Source organism: Choloepus didactylus, chromosome 7, assembly GCF_015220235.1.
Source record: "Choloepus didactylus isolate mChoDid1 chromosome 7, mChoDid1.pri, whole genome shotgun sequence".
NCBI classification, from domain to species: domain Eukaryota; kingdom Metazoa; phylum Chordata; class Mammalia; order Pilosa; family Megalonychidae; genus Choloepus; species Choloepus didactylus.
Window position 1 is genome coordinate 77249082 of NC_051313.1, and position 22111 is coordinate 77271192.

Here is a 22111-nt window from a genome sequence, read left to right on the forward strand (position 1 = left end):
CAGATTTGACTTTTTCTTAGGATAAAATAACCATGCTTTTTTCATTCAGCGGTTGTTCCTTTCATTTCCCTTTGTATTTTGTCATAGCTATGCTGGGTTGGGGCATCTGGGTCAGCTCCATGCCACAGTGGCTAAAGAATTTAAAACAGACCCTCCTCAACTTAAACCTTTAGTGTCAACCCCTTGTCTTAGCCTGCTGGAGCTTGCCCTATCCAGGAGCATGTTGTCCTCCTCCTACTTACCTAAACATCTTCCATCTGGCAGGTCTTTTGTTAGAACCTCCCAGCCCAAGGAAAGCTCTTACCACTGTGTTAAGTAAGCCTCAGCCCTTCTTCAAGTGGTCTATTTTGCTACCAAATCACCACCTAACACAAATTTGTTGCATCCCCAACAACTTTAAATACTCAACATGTCAAATTCCAAACTCAAAGTAATTTTCTTTTCCGATATTTAGTTTTCAGTACATTATATGTTAGATAGTGACACCTTCTGGTGAAGTGTCACATTTACATGTTGAATACACCAGGCTCTACGAGCATGTGCAAATATTGAAAAAAAAAGAAAATGAAAGGAAAAAGAAGGTCGATAACCTTACATGTGATGTCAGGGAATCCTCACTCATGTAAGACCTTGTTTTGTTCTAGCAAAGGAGGTAAAAACAGATTTTCTATTAACACTTAGTGCAAAACTCTGATGGGGCAGTAGCTGGAGGGTGATACCAAAAGAGGTTTTTTTTCTAATGGAAGAGAAAATAAAAGTATGTTTGTATGCCGACAGGAATAGTCCCGTAGAAGGAGGGAAATTGATGATGTAAGAGAGTGAAAGGAGAGTTTCTGGAGCATGTCCTTGAGAGAGAAAAAAATAGAAGCCAGTTCATAAGTGAAGGAGTCAGCCTTAGATAGTAGCACAGACTGTTCACCAAATAGAGGAGGGAAAGCAGAGTGCCTGAGCACAGACGCAGCTAGTGTGTAGATGTGGTGCTGGAGATCGTGAAGTCCTCTTTCAGTTCCCCTGGTTCTCAATAAAACGGAAAGCAAGTTCATCCACTGAGAGTGAGAATGAGCACAGAGCTACAGATGTGAGAAAATACAAGTTGTACACGGTTCTCCAGGAGAGTAGGAAACTGAATGGACCAGAAAAATGAAAAGTAGTATGATTTTAAGGATCACTTGAGGTTCATAGTCATAAATTTAAAGTGACTCCTAGTGGTTGTTTTTCTCCTGACTTGTTCAGCTGTAAGAGTGAGGGTGAAGAGTAGACAGAGGATTGGATTTGACCAGGGTTATGGTTTTGCCTGACAGGAGAGTTGGGAGTATACCATCCTAAAGAGCCAGCCCGTATTGGAATTCTTCCTCATTGATACCCATGTTTTTAATTGGTTCCATTTATTACTTATTTATCTATTTATGGATATAAAAATCCATTTTATATTAAAATTATCTGAAAATGCAGACTTTACTAAAATATATTTTGTGCATAAGCCATCTCCTTTCTATTCCGTTATTGTTAATTCACAAAGGAAATTTTTCTTTTTCTTTTCTCTTAGGATATTTTCTTAAATAAGATGACTGTGTGCTAAGCCTTAATAATAGAGACTGTGGACGGAGGCAGAAATTTAAAAGGGAGGTTGCAATAATGTAAGTGGGCAGGACACATGAAGCTATTTTTCACAGTCTAATGATTTTTAAAACAAATCTAATCCATATCTCCATTGTAAAAGATCCATTAATATTTCCATGAGCATTTCTCATTAGTTTACTTAATGAATATGTATTGCATAGTCATTGTACTAGGCAAACACCAAGGAAGGTGGTTGGGGGAAGGGTAGGATTACAATACAGATCCCCAAGTTATTTGCAGTCAAAAGGAGGAAACTCACATATATATAATTATTATGCAAGCAGGACAAAGCAAGCACTGCAACAAGAGTTCCATGGCATTTGTTCATCTAATTTACTGCTATATATCATTGTGGACCTGAGACAAATATTTACTTACTGAATTTTGGTGAATCAGTGAATGCAATAGCCACACTGGAAGAACACAGGGAGCAATGAGTGAGTTCTCAATGTGGGATCTGGAAAGCTTAGGAGAAGAAGATAGCATTTGAGCTGGCCCTTAGGGGAAAAGTAGGAGCCCAACAAACAGAGAAGTAGAGAAAGGCCCTCCCATGTGAAGGAGCTGATATGTATGCAATGGGCATTGAATCTTGGAAGCACAGAAGACTTTAATGCACATGCAAGGTCCAGTGTGAGGACTGAGGAAGGGTATAGTGAAAGACATATTAGAAAGGAAGATGCCAGGTAATAGATGCATGGATTGTCAGATAAAGGAATTTTTATTGAGCACTTACAATGTGCCAGACTGTTTTTTAGGGCTCTCCATGCACTAACTCATTTAATCTCACAGAAACCCTATAAGGGAGGTATTATTATTATTCCCCATTTTATACATGAAGAAACTCAGGCACAGAGAGGTTGAGCACAGGCACAGAGAGGTCAAGCAGCAATAGAGCTGGTGCCCAGCCTCTTACACCATCAGCACTAAAAAACATTTCGAGCAGTTGAGTGATATATGATTTTTTTTTTCACAAATAAGAACATATTCACATTAAATTTGGAAAGTAAGGTCCATGAACACTACAGCTGTTCCTCATCGGTATTTAAAAGTTCCAAATATTCAAATGTATATTAATTTCCATATTTGTCTTTTCCTTATCCAGTGATATGACAGTTCACCAAAACTACTGGCTTAAAGATTGCTTTCCTGTCATTTAACATACACTTTAAAATATTACAATTGCATTTTTCCAGCTTCATAATATTTAATTAAATTTTTATAACCTTCTCCTTCTCAGGAAAAGTTTTTTTTTGTTGTTTTTTTTGTTTGTTTGTTTTGTTTTGTTTTTTCTGAAATCACTTTGCCCTTCTCTTCTCTTTGAAACTTGAAACAGCTTTCAGAGACAGTTCTTGATGGCAGCCAATTCATCCTCATACTCATGTTTTTCATCATCTTAGAGAAATATTTTCTGCCTCAAAAAATTCTCCAGTCTCCTATTAAATATACTTCCTTTTTAAAGCTGTTCTTTCACCTATCAATTCTCATTCAACTTTTACTACTTTTTCCATATACTTATATAAAATAAAAATAACAAACTCATGAAAATGCATTCAAAAAAGTCTTTGAAGGTTCAGTTCAACATCAGTATTACAATTTATGCAGCACTGACGAACAGCATCTACTATCTCCTTACTGCTTTACCCAAGAGTGTTTTCATTCACATCAATAGATGTCAGCTTTTTACCTCATTGAAACCTGTAACATTCCATTTTTCAATTCTTTAATTTTTTGTTTGTTTATTTTATTTGAAATCCTTGAGACAGACATGGACAGACTTCGCCGGTTTGGATTGTCTTATACATATCCTTGGCTCCAGGTAATCCTAAATTCCTGTTCTCAGAGACCTTGGCCCACCACTTCCCTAAGGATGACTTGGGTGGAGGCACAGATGGAAGATTCTGATCCCTGCCCAAGCTAAAGTATCATCATAGTGAGTTCCTTGTGGTTGGCTTTATCATTGCTTAGAAGAACAGAGCAGGGTGAGGTGTCCAGTATTCATGTGCTACAAGAAACTAAAGAAACAAGGAGGATGTAAGAAGTATGGACGTGAGCAAGTATTAAAAGCCAAAATAATCTGATGGTAGAAAATTCCAGAACAGTGTCATTGTCCTCTGAGACAGGGCAGAATAAATACTAACCAAGTTATTCAGAGAGTTCTACCACAGCAAAACAGAAAAAGCAAGAACAGGCCCAACCCCAAAGGACTGAAGATTGTGCAGGACCAGCAAATAATGGGACTCCCCCTTACAGTCCACAGGCACCATGAGGAGAAGGAAGAAGTGCAGGGTGTATGGGGAGCCATGTTTCCCTTATTATTCTCTGCCACTACATGGGATAGACATAGAACTATCCAATGATGCACATTTTTTCTTTCATTATTGCCAACAATGAAAATATAATTACAAAACCTGAATTTTTACTATGAATTAATACTCTGATACTCTATAAATTGATTAAAAGGGTTACTAAAATCAACATTGCTGAACTAAAATTTACATTTTAATAACTGCAGTGAGCACTAATGGTTGCCTACACAGTTCCTAACCTCTTAAACTTTGCTCCAACATTGTGTGGGCACTTTCCACTTTGCCACACGGCCCACTTGGCTCAGAGAAAACTGACTTAACCTCCACAGTTAGAAGAGCCACTCATGGTAATCCCAGTCCCTGCCCTGTGACTTCTCAATTTAAGCTAAAATCACGGGCATAAATCTTAGCACCTGATATTGGTCCAGGCAAATGACTTAAGTAAGCCAGACTTAAGGGAAAGGCTACTTTTCAGCATGAACAAGGGAAAGTGTGGCTCCAATTGCTGCTGACAGCCACTGGAGAAATCCAGCCTGCAAAGAACACAGTCATCCTGTGACAGAGCTAAAAGAATAACAGAAAGGCAGAGACGGAGCTCCATTTTCACCAAACTTGGGACCTTCCCTATTTCTGACCTTCCTTTGTACATAATAACAACTCCCTTATTATTTAAATCAGTTTGAGATGGATCATCTTGGCTCTTCAGCTGAAAGTGTCTTTACAGATCCATAAAACAGTGCTGCTCAACTCTGTCAGCATACTGGAATCATGAGGGGATCTTCAAAAATTATTGGTGCCTGTGTTCCATCCAGAAATTGATTTAATTGGTCTGGGGTGTAGATAGGTGAACAAATTAACTCTAAACTCTCTTCCTCCCTGAGATTCTTCCCTAAGAATTACAACTGCTCAAGACCTATGTAGCATTCTAAGACTCCTCATAGTGACAGAGAATATGTTTTCCCACCAGGATTCTCTCCACTCCCTGTAATGAAGAAGGAGTTTTCTGCTTTGCAACAAGAATTAAGTTGTTTTCCAGCTATCCTGCTGGGATTTCTGCTTGATGTTCTTGTGGGCAGATGTGGGTTCAAGACCTTCCTTAGTGTCTTGGTTTCCCATGGCTGCAGTAACAAAGCATCACAAACTTCGTGGTTTAAAACAACAGAAATGTATCATCTCAGCAGGGTCATACTCTCTCTGAAATCTGTAGGGGCGGATCCTTCCCAGTCTCTTCCCAGCTTCTGGAAGTTTGCTGGCAAACCTTGGCATTCCTTGGCTTATAGCTGCAGCTCTTCAATCTCTGCTTCTGTTCTCTCCTTTCTCCCATGTATAAGGACACTAGTCATATTGGATTAAGGACCCACCCTATTCTAGCAGGGCCTCATTTTAGCTAATTCCATCTGCAATGATTCTATGTCCAAATAAGGGCACATTCTGAGGTACTGGGAGTTAGGACTTCAATATATCTTGGGAGTGGGGGTAGAGGAGTGGACCCAATTCAACATACAGCACCTAAAAAGGGGGAATATATGTCTCTATATATCTAAACCACCTACTTGGTGTATCAAGGAGCCATAGAGTCCCTACCACTCATCAATAATTCCTTTCTCAAATGGTGCAATGGATCAAAAGAAAGAGATGGAATGGGAATGCAGAACTTGAAATCTGGCTACACCATTAACATACTCTGATACCACAAAGCCTCAGTATCGTATTGGGTGATAAATTAAGGGGAAAATATCTATTCTGCTTATAAAAGAGCTTTTGTGAGAATGACATGAGATAACACATATGAAAAAAATGTAAACATCAAAAAGTGCTCTATGAATGAAAGCTAGTATTATGAGGGGTCCAGAAAGTTACAAATGAAGTCTAGACCCAACCCTAACAGACACCCAATGCAGCACAGTAAGATGGCTCAGGGAGTTAGTACATCCTCAGTCTCTCCTCTCTGCCCTCCCCTTCATCCTTCCTCTCACCACCCCCTATATAACAGCAAACTTGCTCTGTAAATGCAACTCTAAGACATGCCCTTGCCCCAAATCACCATCAACTAGATTGTCACCCTCTGAGCCCCACCCAAATAGAAATTCTATGGCTGCTACTAACAGACAGGGAGGTTATTTTGTTGTATTTTTCCCTTAGATTTTGAGAGGCATTCCACTCCCTCATCAAGAGTATACCTCTGGGTTCCACAATGCTTTATCCTTCCCCACTTGAATTATAAAGCTATCAAAAGAGGCATCTCTTGGGAGACTTGGGTACTAAGTGAGAAGTGGTTTTCAGAGAGATGTGTGGGAAATGGTTTCAATATTTGGCAGTTCCTAAAGGCAAGATGATTTGGAGTATTGTTTAAAAAAAATACACTTGATCAGCTCATTATACTATTCCCTTATTTCTGAAAATTCCTTGTCATTGGAATATTGCATTCGGCAGTTGCACCAAGGTAGAAACTCTGTAAACCAGAGGATTATAATTTTTATTTTATTTAATTCATTTATCCATATATGTCACGTATATCACATAAATGTATATATTCACCAGGAAATCAATCTCTCTTTTACAGATATCTCCACTAAGATATTCCATTCTGAAACCAAAGACGTAGACAATGCCCCAAGAATTAAAACAACTGAAAGTACTGCAAAAATGTACAAAGTTTCAACCATGAGACGAATGTTCAATTTGACAAAGCATCGAACAAAAAGATCAGCATTTTTCCCAGCTGGGGTTAAAGTCTGTCCACAGGAATCCATGAAACAGATTTTAGCCAGTCTTCAAACTTATTATAGATTGAGAGGTAAGGAAAGAGATGAAACCTGTTTAGCCTTTTGTTCTTCCATCCCTTCCCTTTCATTCATCTATAGGTTGTCTTCACTTCAAAACTTCCACACTCTCTCATTTGGCCACAAGAATTATAAAAATCAATCCGCTAAAAGGATAGTAATGAGTAATAATCATTCCAAAATATGGTAGAAATATGCTCTTATGGTTTAAAATAGTGTCTTTTGCATCATTAGGGCCTTTAACAAGTCACCAGAAAGCCTTGGTATCCAGGTTTTACCTTTTAGCTTTATTTTTGCAAAAGGCCAATACTGAATTTTAATACAGTTCTTATGAAGTGAGATGCACAGGATGATTGTAGCATCAGAAACCTGAGCAAGTTGATTTATGACTTAAGATTTTGTTTTTCAAAAGCAACATTATAATCCATATTCGCTCTCCCTCTTGATAAGTTTAAATTGCTTATTGCAAATCCAGCAAAAACCTATAAAGTTTGGAAATCTGGAGGTACATCCAAGTGCAGAGGAGTCACAAATTAACAGTGGTTATCCAGATAAAAAGCAGGGGTGTTAACAGAATTTACAACACAATTACTAGGGTTTCCAGCAGAGTTACAGTGCAGTTTTTACTCTGAGACAGCATAACAGAGTTCTTATAGCATTATCAGAAATCTTTATTGAGTTAAATCATACCATAGCCATCAGTGGCTGTCCTTTCCATTCACTTAGCACTGATGAAAAAATTCCCATGGCTTCTTATTTAAAAAAAAATCTTTGATACTTGCTATTAAATACACCAAATAGCTCCAATTAATGCGAAGTATCTTATCTCTCTGAAGCCAATACTCAATTCATCTTACATTTGACAGTGGAGGAGGTTTACTGATTTCCACCTTGATCACAATAGTTGTTTGCTTCCTTTCTAAAAGGCATAGTCATCCTGCTCCATTTAAAACACATTGACAGAGTGAGATGGTTCAATTCCAGTCTGTGACACATTGCACATAATGACAACTAAGAACTCATTTCATGATACTATCACCTTGAAAATTTCTTGGTATCTATGGCTGAAAGACGGAGAGTCTTTGGGTTTGGGAGGCATAATTAACTAATAATCTCAAAAATATCAAGCTTTATGTTCCTTATCTGTCTCATATGTGGAAGTAAAGAAAGCTACACCCATAGAGAAATGAAAAGTACTGGATCATATTCAGGAGGAGGACACAAATTATAGAAAATCAAGTGCATTGTATCAGGACCTTGACATCCTAGCACAGCATAGATCCTCCACATAGCAGGTTCTCAGTAAATGCTTCATGACGGATGTAGGAAGGCAAAGAGCCCATTAGGAATTTAAAAAAAAAAAAAAAAAAGACAAGGCCATGTGTAAATAATTCATTTTGAGTGTGCCTACACATTTATCAGAAAATGACACTAGTAAATTTAATATCATTTGTGCACAAATAGAAGTATAAATATATAGTATTTGCATCACATTGAATATGAACACAGCTATTGGTAACTATTTTCATGTAACTTCTGATTCTTTACAACATTCCCAAATAGAATTTTCTATAGGTATTTGTAGAACAAACCATTACTGCAACTGAATTTTTAGCTCTGACTTTTTTTATTCTTATCCCTTTTTTCCTGATTAGTTTTGTTTCTTTCATTCTTGTTTCCCTGGATGAAACAAACCACTATTTTCTCCCCTCTGCAATGACAGTCCATTATCTTTACGGATGCCCCTGGATGATATGAAATTGTACTATTCATCAGCCTGGGTTTCTTAAGTCTAACAAATTGGTTCACAGAGAAACAAGAAATAAGACCCAAATCTAAAGTGGTGTTCCTTTGACAGAGTAACCCACTTAATGTTCTCGCTGCTGCTTTTACAAAATTATCTGTGACATCTTTCAAACTTGGAGAGGAAAACTTTCATATTCCTCAAAACAAATGGTATATGAGCTATTTCTTTCACCAATGCTTAAAGCAATGCAAGTGAAAATGTTCTAAGCTTCCTTGTAGAATTATAAACATACATGTCCCCCGATACAACTGCAAAAGAAGAAAATTTCTTTCTGGTAGTCTCCCAGGCTGAGCCCTGTGGTCCTACCCACCCAACCCTTATATCAAAAACTAGATCTTTCTTTCACAGTAATGTATGACTTAGAGGTGTCCAGAATTTCTGCATCACCATCACCTGGGAGCTTGATAAAAATTCAGAATCTTAGATCCCACACAGACCTACTGTCTGAATCTTCTTTTTAACAAGGTCCCCAGGTAATTTGTTTGTGCCTTAAAGTTTGTGAACCAGTCTAGAGAACATCTACCATATACAGGCAAGGAAACTAAAACTGAGGTCCAAGGAAGTGAGGTGACATGCCCAGGGCCACAGTTAGCAGCAGAGCAGGGTTAGAACCCAGTATCCTGACTCCCATGCCAGTGTGTATTCTCTTCATTGAACATGAGCCCAGCAAGTATCTCTGATCTACTTTAATCCTCCTCAAAGTGAATGACCCACCTGCCAGCCTGGACTTCCACTGACAGACATCCATGCTTGGCCTCGAGGACACATGAACTCTAAAATTCTTCCCACCTCATCACACAACCTAGGGAATGACATTCAGCAAGAGGTTGTGGCTCCATTGGATTTCAGGCATCAGCTAACAAATGTAGAAGAATCTAGCAGCAATCCCTCCCAGTATGTTCAGAGAAGGCTGGAGCAGAACAAACAAATCAAGGGGTTAGAAAAACCTAACTTTGACAAATTTTCAGACCCCTCACTGTCCTGACATCCTTAGATGCCTCAACTTTCAAGGGTTCTTTTGATGCCCTCTCAATAAGGAGGAAGTACTCTCCCACTGGGACATTAGCTGGTGTCCCTGTTCTCTCAATCATAGAAGCATTCTGGACCTCCTCATTCATGTTAAGTTTCAAGGAAGCCAGAAAAACAACTTCAGAGGGGCCACCAAAAGCCCTTCCCCTCAAAAAGAGCCTGCAGAAAATCTCTCTTTTATCTTTAACATTTTGATTCCTATGAACTACAATGACCCTGGGAGATAATTCTTCAAGCAGTTTCAGACATTTGTGCTTCCAGGAAAAAGCTCTCTCAGGGCCTTTGTGAAAAGCAGTTTTCTATGGAGACAGGGAAGTTCTGTGTCCCAGGAATGGGAGAACGGGCAGCAGGAAAATGAACAGACCTGGGTAGCTTCAGGCACCAAAACGAAGCACATCCTTCTTGACAATCCAGGCTCAGTCTCGCCCAACCATATGATAGGGTGTCTGGTGCCTACAAAAAGCTCTGCTTAGCTCTTGGTGCATCCTAGAGCTACAAAGCATACAGGAAAGTGAGCTTCTATATACATCTATATACATCTTTTATGATGCCAGTATAGTTGAGTTTGGGTTGCTGGGAGCAAAATGAATTCAAGATTTAAATTGTACTGAAATAAAGGAAGATTAAATCTGAGACGAAAGCCAACATATCTGAGGGGATGCCTAACTGGTAAACAGATGGGGTTACCGCATTTTTTCCCAGATGTTTCACACACAGAGATTGTCAGTGAAAGTCACTAAGACCAAGCCCTCAAAGGCAGTGCTTGTTTATTTTACGTATAGTTGTATTTCCAGTGCTTAAATATGTTTTGAACTCAAAACTAGCAGATATATTGGGAAAAAAATGGAAACACAAAATAACATCTGCAAAGAGCAAGTAGAGTGTGTAGGTGAATAGTAGCGTATGGACAGCTGGTTTGCTCAGACTATACACACAACTCTTAGGGTTTGGGCAAAGTGTTGTTGCCTCCTTGCATGGTATGTAGAGTCTTGACTACAGATGAAGGTCCAGAGACCATGTGATGGCTGGTAGGGAGTAAGCCATTAAAACTCCCAGATAAGGTCACAAAAGTGGTTCTCCACAGTAAGGCTAGTCCATGGCTCTCCAGGTGTGCTAATCCCTGTGATTTCCCCAAATGTGGGAAACTCAATGGCACATTTGCAGTGGTAGGGACTGCACACGTTCTTGGCTTTGTGGGTTACTGTTCTAGTTTGCTAATGCTGTGGAATGCAAAACACCAGAGATGGATTGGCTTTTATAAAAAGAGGGGTTATTTGGCTATACAGTTACAGTCTTAAGGCCATAAAGTGTCCAAGGTAACACATCAGTAATCAGTTACCTTCACTGGAGGATGGCAAATGGCGTCTGGAAAACCTCTGTTAGCTGGGAAGGCATGTGGCTGGCGTCTGCTCCAAAGTTCTGGTTTCAAAATGGCTTTCTCCCAGGACATTCCTCTCTAGCAAGCTTGCTCCTCTTCAAAATGTCACTCACAGCTGCACTGAGTTCCTTCTCTTTGAGTCAGCTCATTTATATGACTCCACTGATCAAGGCCCACCCTGAATGGGTGGGGCCATGCCTCCATGGGAATATCTCATCAGAGTCATCACCCACAGCTGGGTGGGGCACATTCCAAGCAAATCTAACCAGCACCAAAACATCTGCCCCACAACACTACATCAAAGATAATGGTGTTTGGGGGACACAATACATTCAAACTGGCACATTCCACCCCCTGGACCCCAAAATGACATTATCTTTCCAAATACAAAATACATTCATTCCATCACAATATCACAAAACTTAAATCATTTCAGTAACAAAAGTTAAGTACAAGATCCTATCAAAATCAATTACAGACATGGTGGGTCCTAAGGCATAATTCTTCTTTAGCTTTGGATCTGTGAACTTAGAACAAGTTATGTGCTTCCAATATACAAAGGAGGGACATTCATAGGATAAACATTCCCATTGCCATAAAGAGAAACAGTAAGGAAAACAGGGTTAACAGGACCAAAACAGTTCCTAAAACCCACAAGACAAACTCCATTAGAATTCAGTCTGAGAGTCATTTAGAGAACGAGGTTGCATCCTTGGGGCTTGAGAGAGTGGGCGTCTAACCCTTCCTAAGGGCCTTTTCAGCAGCCCTTTCCTCTCCAAATGCTTAGGTGAGTGCTCCAACATATCCACACATTGGAGAGACCACCTTCTCAGCCCCATCCTCCTTGTGCCGGTTTGAATGCATTTTGTCCCCCAAACGCCATTATCTTTGATGTAGTCTTGTGGGACAGACTTTTGGTGCTGGTTAGATTTGCTTGGAATGTGCCCCACCCAGCTGTGGGTGGTGACTTTGGTGGGATACTCCCATGGAGGTGTGACCCCACCCATTCAGGGTGGGCCTTGATCAGTGAAGCCATATAAAACATGCTGACTCAAAGAGACTGGACGGAGTGCAGCTGTGAGTGACGTTTTGAAGAAGAGCAAGCTTGCTAGAGAGGAATGTCCTGGGAGAAAGCCATTTTGAAACCAGAACTTTGGAGCAGACGCCAGCCACGTGCCTTCCCAGCTAACAGAGGTTTTCTGGACGCCATTTGTCATCCTCCAGTGAAGGTACCTGATTATTGATGTGTTACCTTGGACACTTTATGGCCTTAAGACTGTAACTGTATAGCCAAATAAACCCCCTTTTTATAAAAGCCAGTCCATCTCTGGTGTTTTGCATTCTGCAGCATTAGCTAACTAGAACACTCCTCAAACATCGGGGCAGCTCCCGGATTCCCTTCCATCTCTGGGGCACATGCTCAACCCCTTCAGAACAGTGTGGTGGCAGCCAGGCTCTCCCCAATTCCCTGGAAATGTGCTCCACCCTCTTTGGGGCCTGGGGTGGCAGGACATTTCCTGAGCATCAAGATGGAAGGCCTGCCCTCGACCTCCAGGGCAAACTCACCCTTTCCATGCCTGTGGGCTGCTCCACTCTCCCAGCCTGAGACCTCTTGACTCCAGACCTCAACCTCTATGGCTCTGTCTTTGAAGAAATTTTTCCTTCAGTTTGTTCCTTGTCTTTCTCCTCCAGTTCAGACTGGCAATGGCTCTGTCTGTAAAGATCTCGCAAAAATTTTGTTGGCTTCGCATGAAGCATGCAGGGGTCAAAGCCATCAGACAATAGGACTTTCCACAAATCCTTTCTGCCTAACTCCTTTTCCAATCTTGGCTTGTACTGAAATGGTGGCTGGGTTCCATGTTTGCTTACATCCTCATGTTGGGCTGTAGCTTCTGGGATTCCACCCCCTGGAAGTTTGTAATTTTCCAAGCCATTGGCTTCTGGTTTCTTGGAACCCAAGAGTTCAGTTCTATGTTTATCTCTCTCTGCTCGCATTTTACTATAAGCTGCAAGGAGAAGCCAGGGTACATCCTCCACATGTAGTCTGGAGATCACCTCAGCTAAGTATTCCAGGTTGTCACTTTCAAATTCTTCCTTCCATCTGACACCAGGACTCAATTTTGCCAAATTCTCTGCCACTTTAAAACAAGGATCACCTTTCTTCTAGTTCACAACAACACAGTCATCATTTCTATTCAAGGCCTTGTCAGAAGTATCTTTAGAGTCCATATTTCCACAAACAGTTGCTTCAAAGCAGTTTAGGCCTTTTCTGTCAAGCTCTTCACAATTCTTCCAGAATATTCCCCTTATCCATTTAAAAAGCCATTCCAACATGTTTGGTATTTGCAAACTCAGCAGCAAAAGCACCCCACTTCTCTGGTACCAAAATCTGTTCTAGTTTGCTAATACTGCGGAATGCAAAACACCAGAGATGGATTGGCTTTTATAAAAAGGGGGTTTATTTGGCTATACAGTTACAGTCTTAAAGCCATAAAGTGTCCAAGGTAACACATCAGTAATCAGGTACCTTCACTGGAGGATGGCAAATGGCGTCTGGAAAACCTCTGTTAGCTGGGAAGGCATGTGGCTGGCGTCTGCTCCAAAGTTCTGGTTTCAAAATGGCTTTCTCCCAGGACGTTCCTCTCTAGCAAGCTTGCTCCTCTTCAAAACGTCACTCACAGCTGCACTGAGTTCCTTCTCTTTGAGTCAGCTCATTTATGTGACTCCACTGATCAAGGCCCACGCTGAATGGGTGGGGCCATGCCTCCATGGGAATATCTCATCAGAGTCATCACCCACAGCTGGGTGGGGCACATTCCAAGCAAATTTAATCAGCAACAAAACATCTGCCCCACAAGACTACATCAAAGATAATCTCATTTGGGGGACACAATACATTCAAACTGGCACAGTTACTAATTGAAAGATTAATTAGTGTGAAGGTTCTGATCAGAATGTCGATGTAGGTGAGCTGAGCTTCTATTGATCTGGAATTCTCTTTGTCTCTTTAAAATAGAAAGCTAAGAAAACTCCAGACATAAGAATAAGTGGGGGTAGGGCAGGATAAGGCAAACAAATAAGAATCTCCAAAAGGGTCTTCTTCCCTTGTTCTTCCCTTCACCCCTTTTCCTCAGCACAGCAGTCAAATTATTTCTTTAGAAAGTCAGGTGATGTCAATCTCTGCCCCAAAGCATCCAATTGCTTCTCATCCCTCTAGAGATAAAAATTCACATATTACAATTGGTTTTAACAGAGGTCTTCTAACATTTTTTTTGCTAACTTAACTCCCTTAAAATAATTTTTAAACTATGTCTCCTCTTGCTTGCTTTTCAGTTGACATCTAAAACCATTCATCATAAGTTTAAATAACTGGGTAGGATGTAACTTTTGGTGAATTTTAACTATTGATTTTTTAAAATAAAACAAGAATTAGAACATGCTTATGTATCCATAGTCACTCAATACTTACTATCAAATACTTTTAGCAAATACAAAACAAACTCTTCTTATAAATGTCATGTTTCCTTTTTCTCCATAAACCCATATTTTCCACACCACTGCCCCCTCAGAGTTTTATCTTAATTTCTTTCTATACTTGAAAGTCTATTATTATTGTTCTAAAATACTTCTCAGTAACAAATACATATATATATATATGTATATGTATAATTTCTTGTATTTCTTGTGACTGTAGACTTAAAGTATAAAAAGAAATTTCTTCTGGATTAACCTGCCTTTATAATTATGTTTAGTATACAATTGATTAAAACAAATAGACATATTATGAATTTGATAAATATCTATTTTTAAAGTAATTTTATTGATGTAGAGTCCATACAGGATTTCTGAGTACTAATGTTTATAAATGCAAAATTGTAAACACAAAATTTAAAGCAAGACTTTGGAAGGGGCCCATGTAATAGAAGGGTCCTGAAGCTTAAGCTTCATTAGTTACTGCCTCTGGATAGATGGAACTGCTTTGATTTTGCTTCTCTACTAGTTCATGTACCATTACTTATTACTTATATTAAATATTGCTAAAATGAGTTAGGGTTCAAACCAATTTTACCCATATTCTTTTACTTAGTTTTACTTAAGTGTTGAGAAGACTTTTTTACATAAAAAAGTAGATGGGCCCAAGGATAAATCAACTGACGAGCAGAAGGGTGAACTGTGGTATACATAGGATGGAATATTGAGTGGCTGCAGAAAGGAATGAAGTCATGAGACATGCAAAAGGGTGAATGAACCATGAGGACATTATGTTGAACAAAATAAGGCAGAAAAAAAAGGACAAATATTGTATGGTCTCACTAATATAAACTAACTATAATAAGCAAACTCTGAGAACTAATCTCAAGAGCACAGGTTATCAGGAGATAGAAAGTGGGCAGAGATTGGGCAATCAATGATTAAGGAGTACAGAATGTTCATTAAGGCTCATTATAAAAGTTCCTAGATTGTAAGCTCTTATAGCAATCACATTTACTCCTGAGTTTTAACTGTTATCTCTAAATTCTGAGATGCTGTGCTCTTGATGTATAACCTGGTAATTCCCTGGAACTTTGAGTGCCTATGTGACACCCAAGACTCAGAGTTAGAGTTCTGCAGCTCTGAAAGACAGTATTACTCCATACAGCAACTGTTAAAGAAGCTGAAAGAAGAAATCAGACTTCAATTAGAGATATGAATGAAGCTGATTTGATTATGACTAAGGTAAATCAGAATACAGGGTAAAGGATGCTACGCTTCTGTGTGAGGTGAAAGGAAGAGATGTTTATTTTGTCCAAAATTAAAATTTTCTATAGCACACAATCTGATTTAACCTGTCTGGTCAGTTTATTTAAACAACCTAATTACATGGAACCTAGAATAGGGAATGATATCTTGTTACTCTGTACAGCTTATTGTAATACCCTGATATATTTCACAGTATTTTGGGCAGAAAATAAAAAATTATTTGCAAAGTCCCTTGAGGGACTGGAAAAAAAAAATGTGGAACTATTAAATTTCCCACCTGGGAAATTCCTGATATACTCTCAAGCATTGGTGACTCCAAGTTTAATAAGCCAAGTCCTCAATCTTGAGGCTTGTCCTTATGAAGTTTATTCCTGTAATGGTGAAGTTAAACCTACTTATAAAAACACCTAAGAGTCACCCCCAAAGAACCTCTTTTGTTACTCAGCTGTGGCCTCTCCCTCTGAGCCAAACTCTGCAAATAAACTCACTACCCTCCCCACTATGTGGGACATGACTCCCAGGATATGTTTCTCTGGCAACATGAGACATGACTCCCAGGGATGATCCTAGCCCCGGTACCGTGGATTGCCAATGCCTTCTTGACCAAAAGGGGGAAGAAGAATGAAACAAAATAAAGTTTCAGTGGATAAGAGATTTCAAATAGAGTCGAGAGGTCATTCTAGAGGTTATTCTTAAGCAAGCTTGAGCCAGATATTATAAATTGCCATAGTATGCCAACCCCCAACCAACAGTAATTCTGAAAACCCTGAAGAATACCCTGGTATCTATCTAAGACTCTATACAAGTTTTACCTATTAAGTTTTTTTTCAGACACTTAAAGCCTCCAGATGGCTCCTATGCCAGATAAGCCCTGAAACACAGAGGTACCAGTCTCTTCAAGAACATCAACCAGTTTCATTCCTCTAACCCATAATGTCAACAACCCCTTTTCAGTTTTAAGAAGTTAGAATGGTCATTGCCCAGATATCACTAATGATTTACAGAATGATCAAAGGCAAGGGAGGAGTTGTAATGGAGAAGTTAAGATTTAACAAATGATTATGACTACTGACTCATTATATAGATATATACTTTTTAGTTTCTAGTGTATTAGAATAGCCAGAAGGAAACACCTGAAATTGTTGAACTGTAATACAGTAGCCTTGATCTTTGATGACTGTATAACTATATAGCCTTCATCTTGTGACTCTGTGATTGTAAAAACCTTGTCACTGACATCCCCTTTATCCAGTGCATGGATAGATGAGTTATAAAATAAAGACATGCATGAATTTAAAAAAACAAACAAAAAAAAAAAACAGATGGGAATAGAGATTTGTTCAAGTAATGCCCTTAATTCTTTCAATTCTTTTGGCATTATATGCCAATAATCACCTCGCAATCTGTCCTCATTATTTTCAACGATCTACAGCTGTGGACTCCATTAAGTCTCTTTCTAATTTATTCAAAGCAAAGAATCAGAAACCATATGAGTTGTAAAAAAAAAAAAAAAGTACTACTCCTCGACAAAATTCACTTCCTTTCTCAATCTCAACAATAGTATTTCAAATTGTCCTTTGTGTGACAACCGAGGAGCAATGTGTCACAATAAGATTGGGGATAGACGAATGGGGGAAGGATTGTGAACAAAGGAAGAGTAAAAAGCGAGAGATGTGTCCTTAGGCAGAACAATTTAGGAAAGCATACATAGGGAAGTTGAGACTTAAAAACTGACTCTCATTAAACTGTCTGTGTGCCTGCTCATCCCTTGGAAAGCCTTCAAACCAGGTAATATGTATCCAAATTTGAAGACTACTGGCCCTACCCAGTCTGTGTCTCCCTCCCCACATCTTTCCATATTCATCTTCTTTTACTCTGAATCTTGCTCTGGCTGCAAAGTCCCTGCTGTTTCTTCAGTGCTCCTAATGCTATTCAGCCTTGCTTTCCCCAACTGCATGGAACTTTCTTCCTCCTTGCAGTCTGCACAAACATCACCTTTAGACCATCCTGTTTAAAACTGCAGTCTTATGCACACATACACACATTCTTCTACCTTTGTTCTTTTATTTTTCTCCAAGCACATAGTAAATGCTAAAAAGAAGTGGTTTATTAAATGAATTCATTATAGACTATAAATTTGCATGCCAACATATGCTATAAATGAGCTTTTCATGTTATGAGGTTGTGCTTGGATTGGGAGAGTCTTCTTAGAATATGGACATTTTCCCACCCTTCATGGCTCTGCATTGCAGTGTGTCAGGAAGCAGTGTGGGAAGCATATCGGATCTTCCTGGATCGCATCCCTGACACAGGAGAGTATCAGGACTGGGTCAGCATCTGCCAGCGGGAAACCTGCCTCTTTGACATTGGGAAAAACTTCAGCAGCTCTCAAGAGCACCTGGATCTTCTTCAGCAGGTCAGCCCAGACATATTTTTGTTTCGAGCACTGGCTGAATATTAGCTCCCCAGGCCTCCAGCCCCTGCCCCTTTTGAATTGGCTTCTAGAGCATAAGGGTTAGTTGAAGGGCTTGGAGATATCTGATAAGGTCAACAGGAATTTCATTCTTGCAAAATAATATTGTACGGGCAGGTTGAAGTGGAGTTGAAGGAAGAAAAGAATGAAGATAGACTTCAGCTCTTCAGTGGGCATTATCTCCTGGTAAAATAACTTTTTATCTTTTTGCAGAAAATGAAACAGAAAAGCTTCCCTGAGAGGTAAGTACCCTGAATAGAGTCCTGCATGCTCTTGACTTTGGAAAGACCATAAAATGAAGTAAGAGCTATTGTACCTTTATGATATTATGTAAGCCACTGAGATCTGTGTAGGATATTCTGACAATTTATGCATATATTGTGCTGAAGATAGATGTATCTATAAATGGGAAATGAAGATACATTATAGGTGGAGATGGATGCTTGCATTATGTTTGCAGATAAAATGAATTCATTACTATATGATAAATATCTAAGGTGTATTTTTACTTACAAGACACAGAACAATTAGAAAAGGTTGATTTTTAGAATTTATGGTAAATTATTTACTTCAGAAAAATATTTAGTATAATCAGAGAGAAAGTGAATTTTGAACTATCATTTGGTATTTTCTAAAGTGTTAGTATTTTTTTAAATAAATTATTGAAGCACTGAATTTTATCTTCAATAAGAACTGAATATCAAATGGAAAAAATCAAAATGTGGGGAAAAAAAGGAAAAGAGAAAGTGTTAAATAAAATGATTAAAGAAAGACATTGTAGCCAAGCTCTAAATTCACAAATTACTACTAGAAAATGTATTTTATAAACTTTGGAAATCTAAATATGAAGATAATAATACTACAAATAGAAACCCAAATTTGGCTGTGGGAATTACTGGCAATTTTTATGTTGCCTTTCACATACCAACCTGGTCCAGGACCTTATTAATTTACACTGCAAAAAAATGTCAAACCCAATCTCCCTAACAGATTTCCCTTCATCTAAGTCTTTCCCTTCTTAACTTGAATAACTGTTACTAGATTAGTAAGTCGGAAATACTCCTTTCCTCACCGTGAGCCATATTCAATGACTTTCAAATGATTCCCTCAGCTTCCCCTTATCTTTCTAAGCGTCCCTTCCCCATTCTTTTCCACCCTGCTCTGAGCCACAGGGCGCTGACTGGTGAGGACGGCCTCACAGACATCCCTTCCCCTCTGGATCCTCGTTAGAGCCAGTCAGAGAGAAACAGGAGATCAGAGAGAGCGAGGGCAATGAAGTGAGGGACTGTATTATCCTTCCCTGCTGCGATCTTTGAAGACTGCTCCTTTAACTTCACGTCAGCTCCTGTCAGGCAGCCCTTTCCACGGAGCCTTCTCTGTCTCCGGTTTGTGGTTACTGCTCCATCCGCTCACCCCTTCCGCCTACCGGGTGTTTTTAGCAATCCACTGGTATTAGCCTGAGGTACTGAACTGTCTCTTGTGATTGCTCTTACACTCTTCCCACAGTTTAGTAAATGGTCACTTCTATTAGACTGTGTTCAAATCAGTACGAGTAGCCATTTGTTTTCTATCAGGACCTTGACTAAGGCAGATTCCAAACTAATTCATGAGGGTCCTTCACCTTCTGACTTTCCCAACTTTGCCTCCCGTTACCCATGATTCCCCTGCGGCCACCATACGGCGTCCTCACCGCACGCAGACCACACCCTACACATCCGGGACTCTGCAGGCTTTTCCCTCTTCCTCAGAGCCTGCCGTCTCCTCTCTGCCTCTCTAAATCATACTCTTCACTCAAGCCCCAGGTGGAGTCCCACCTCCACGTGATGTCTCACCAGCCCGCTTGAGCCTGCAGCACCATCTCCCTGATTTGAACTTTATACTATATTCTACATGTTCACTTAACATTTTATGGCTTCACCCTGTTTCCCTGTGAGAGTGTAAACTCCTCATGGACAGGAGCTGTTTATACTTCTCCATCCACTCCACAGAAAATTCATCATATGTTTTAAGTCGATTATTTCATCTGACCACTGTTATGAATTTTAAAAAGTTATTGCTAAGATAAATAATGTGACAAATTCTCTGTACTAAAATATTAACCTTGTTCACAAGACACAAAGATACTGACTCCTCTGTTTTAAATGTAGTATAATCTTATTATAAAATACTATCCATAACTCCTCCATCTTCAGAAAAAAGAAAACAAAGCTGTGGCAATCCATGAAGAAAAAAATCAACAGAATGCACCAACACTTGAAAGAGAAACATTAAAAATTACAGGAAACAATTACCCTAGCCATTAAGAGAAAGAAAGAGAATCATTTCCTCCCCTCCTGTGCCTGCCAGGATTGCTGGAAAGAAGAAAGAAGCAATAGACAAAGATTTCACATTAGCAGTGGTTACCAAGTTATCAAAATAAAAACAACGAAAAGCCCTCCTTTATTTGAAATCCTTACAAAAGAACAAAGCAGAAAATTTTCTCACCTGACCAGCCCATAAATCTACCAATTTCAAATGACTTTAAAATAAAAACCAGTGGAAGAGCCAAGCAGCCCAGTTTCCCAAATTGTAGCTCCTCAGGGATGGTATAGATTGCCTGTTTAGTGCAGGATCATACTTAATATAAGCAAAGGATAAGGTAATAGCATTCAAAACAGGGATCTGCATAAAGTAGGCTGTTGACTTTTAACTAACATGATAGCATTTTAATAACTACTTTTCTCAGTTATTTTCTATCTTTTTTTGCAGCAAGGTGAAACAAGGAGGCTAATGTAATGATGGGAGGAAAGATACGTTATTAGAAACAAAAATAAAGCAAGTTAAAAAAGGAAAATTGTTTGTTATAAACTCTATAATGTTTGCTATAATGCTAGTTTATTAAATGTAATCTCCAGACAAACTATGTAAACACACAGTATAATGCAAGTATAATGCTGATTCCAAATTCCACTATAGGGTCTGAGTTTATATTTAGCCCATGTACACCAATATGGTGGTCCATGTTTATAGCTGACATCCATTCTGATCCATTGGAGCCCACACCAGATTGGTTCATAATATTTTGTATGTTGTCCCTGCTTGCACTTTTAACACATTCAGAGATGAGTGTGGCAGAGACATGCAGCTGGTCCCATTGGCTGTGGCCAACCTAGATGACTCTACAACAACAGGAAACCTAGCCCTGTTGGTCTTCCAGAGCCACAGAAAATTAAATCAAATATTTTGGTCAACTGCTACTAGATTGTACTAATAGGCATAATCCTTTGAGACCTAGTAGCTTATGGCAACAAATCTTTCAATGAGTTTCAAAAGATATCACTTCTGCTACTACTTTCTAGACAAAGCTTACTAGAATGGGTCAGTAATTTATGCAGAGAGCTCTATAACCACAGCCTTGGATCTGCCCCCAGAATATCTTCCACACTGCTCTTCCATGGCACTGCAAACCTACCCCCAATCCCATGGCTGGTTATCAATGCAGGCAAACAGAAAAGCAATACTATGTCCAGGATATGGGTTTAGTATACCTGCGTTGCCCAGAAACCTACCTCTCTTCCATTACTATAACCACAAGAATTACCTTTTAGATAAGCTTAATGACTCTCTGTATTTCCACATTCCAGAATCTGTGTTTATAGCAAGAATATTTTAACCACAGATCATGACATCCAACTCATCTTTTGTGTCAAGGACACAGCATAAGCACAATGGGACTATAAAACATCAGTTCCCAAAGACCAGCTTTGCCTACTGTGAAATGCTGCCCCAAACTACAAAATGCCGTGACGCTGGGAGGGAAACTCTGAAGTCAAATATGACTTTTTTCTGGGTTGTGTGAATTATTTTTAATGAGAATATAATCAAATATTGCTTCAGTAATGAAAAAAAAAAAGGTAAATCCAGTTTTAAAGTATGCTTTTTTTAAAAAATTTCAGGTCTTTCAGTATAGGCAAATTTAAATACCTTTCCCCTGTT

General features: G+C 39.2%; 1 protein-coding gene across 2 annotated transcripts in view; it reads left to right on the plus strand.

Moving 5' to 3' along the window:
- IMPG1 (interphotoreceptor matrix proteoglycan 1) overlaps window positions 1-22111 on the plus strand; it is a 145021-nt gene that overhangs the window by 13542 nt on the left and 109368 nt on the right. The window contains exons 2-4 of one of the 2 annotated variants that reach the window (XM_037844082.1): window positions 6490-6723; window positions 17916-18079; window positions 18350-18378. In XM_037844082.1, the coding sequence (XP_037700010.1) occupies window positions 6490-6723; window positions 17916-18079; window positions 18350-18378 (427 nt within the window). The remainder of the gene's footprint in view (window positions 1-6489; window positions 6724-17915; window positions 18080-18349; window positions 18379-22111) is intronic. The other variant, XM_037844083.1, reaches the window with a different exon arrangement.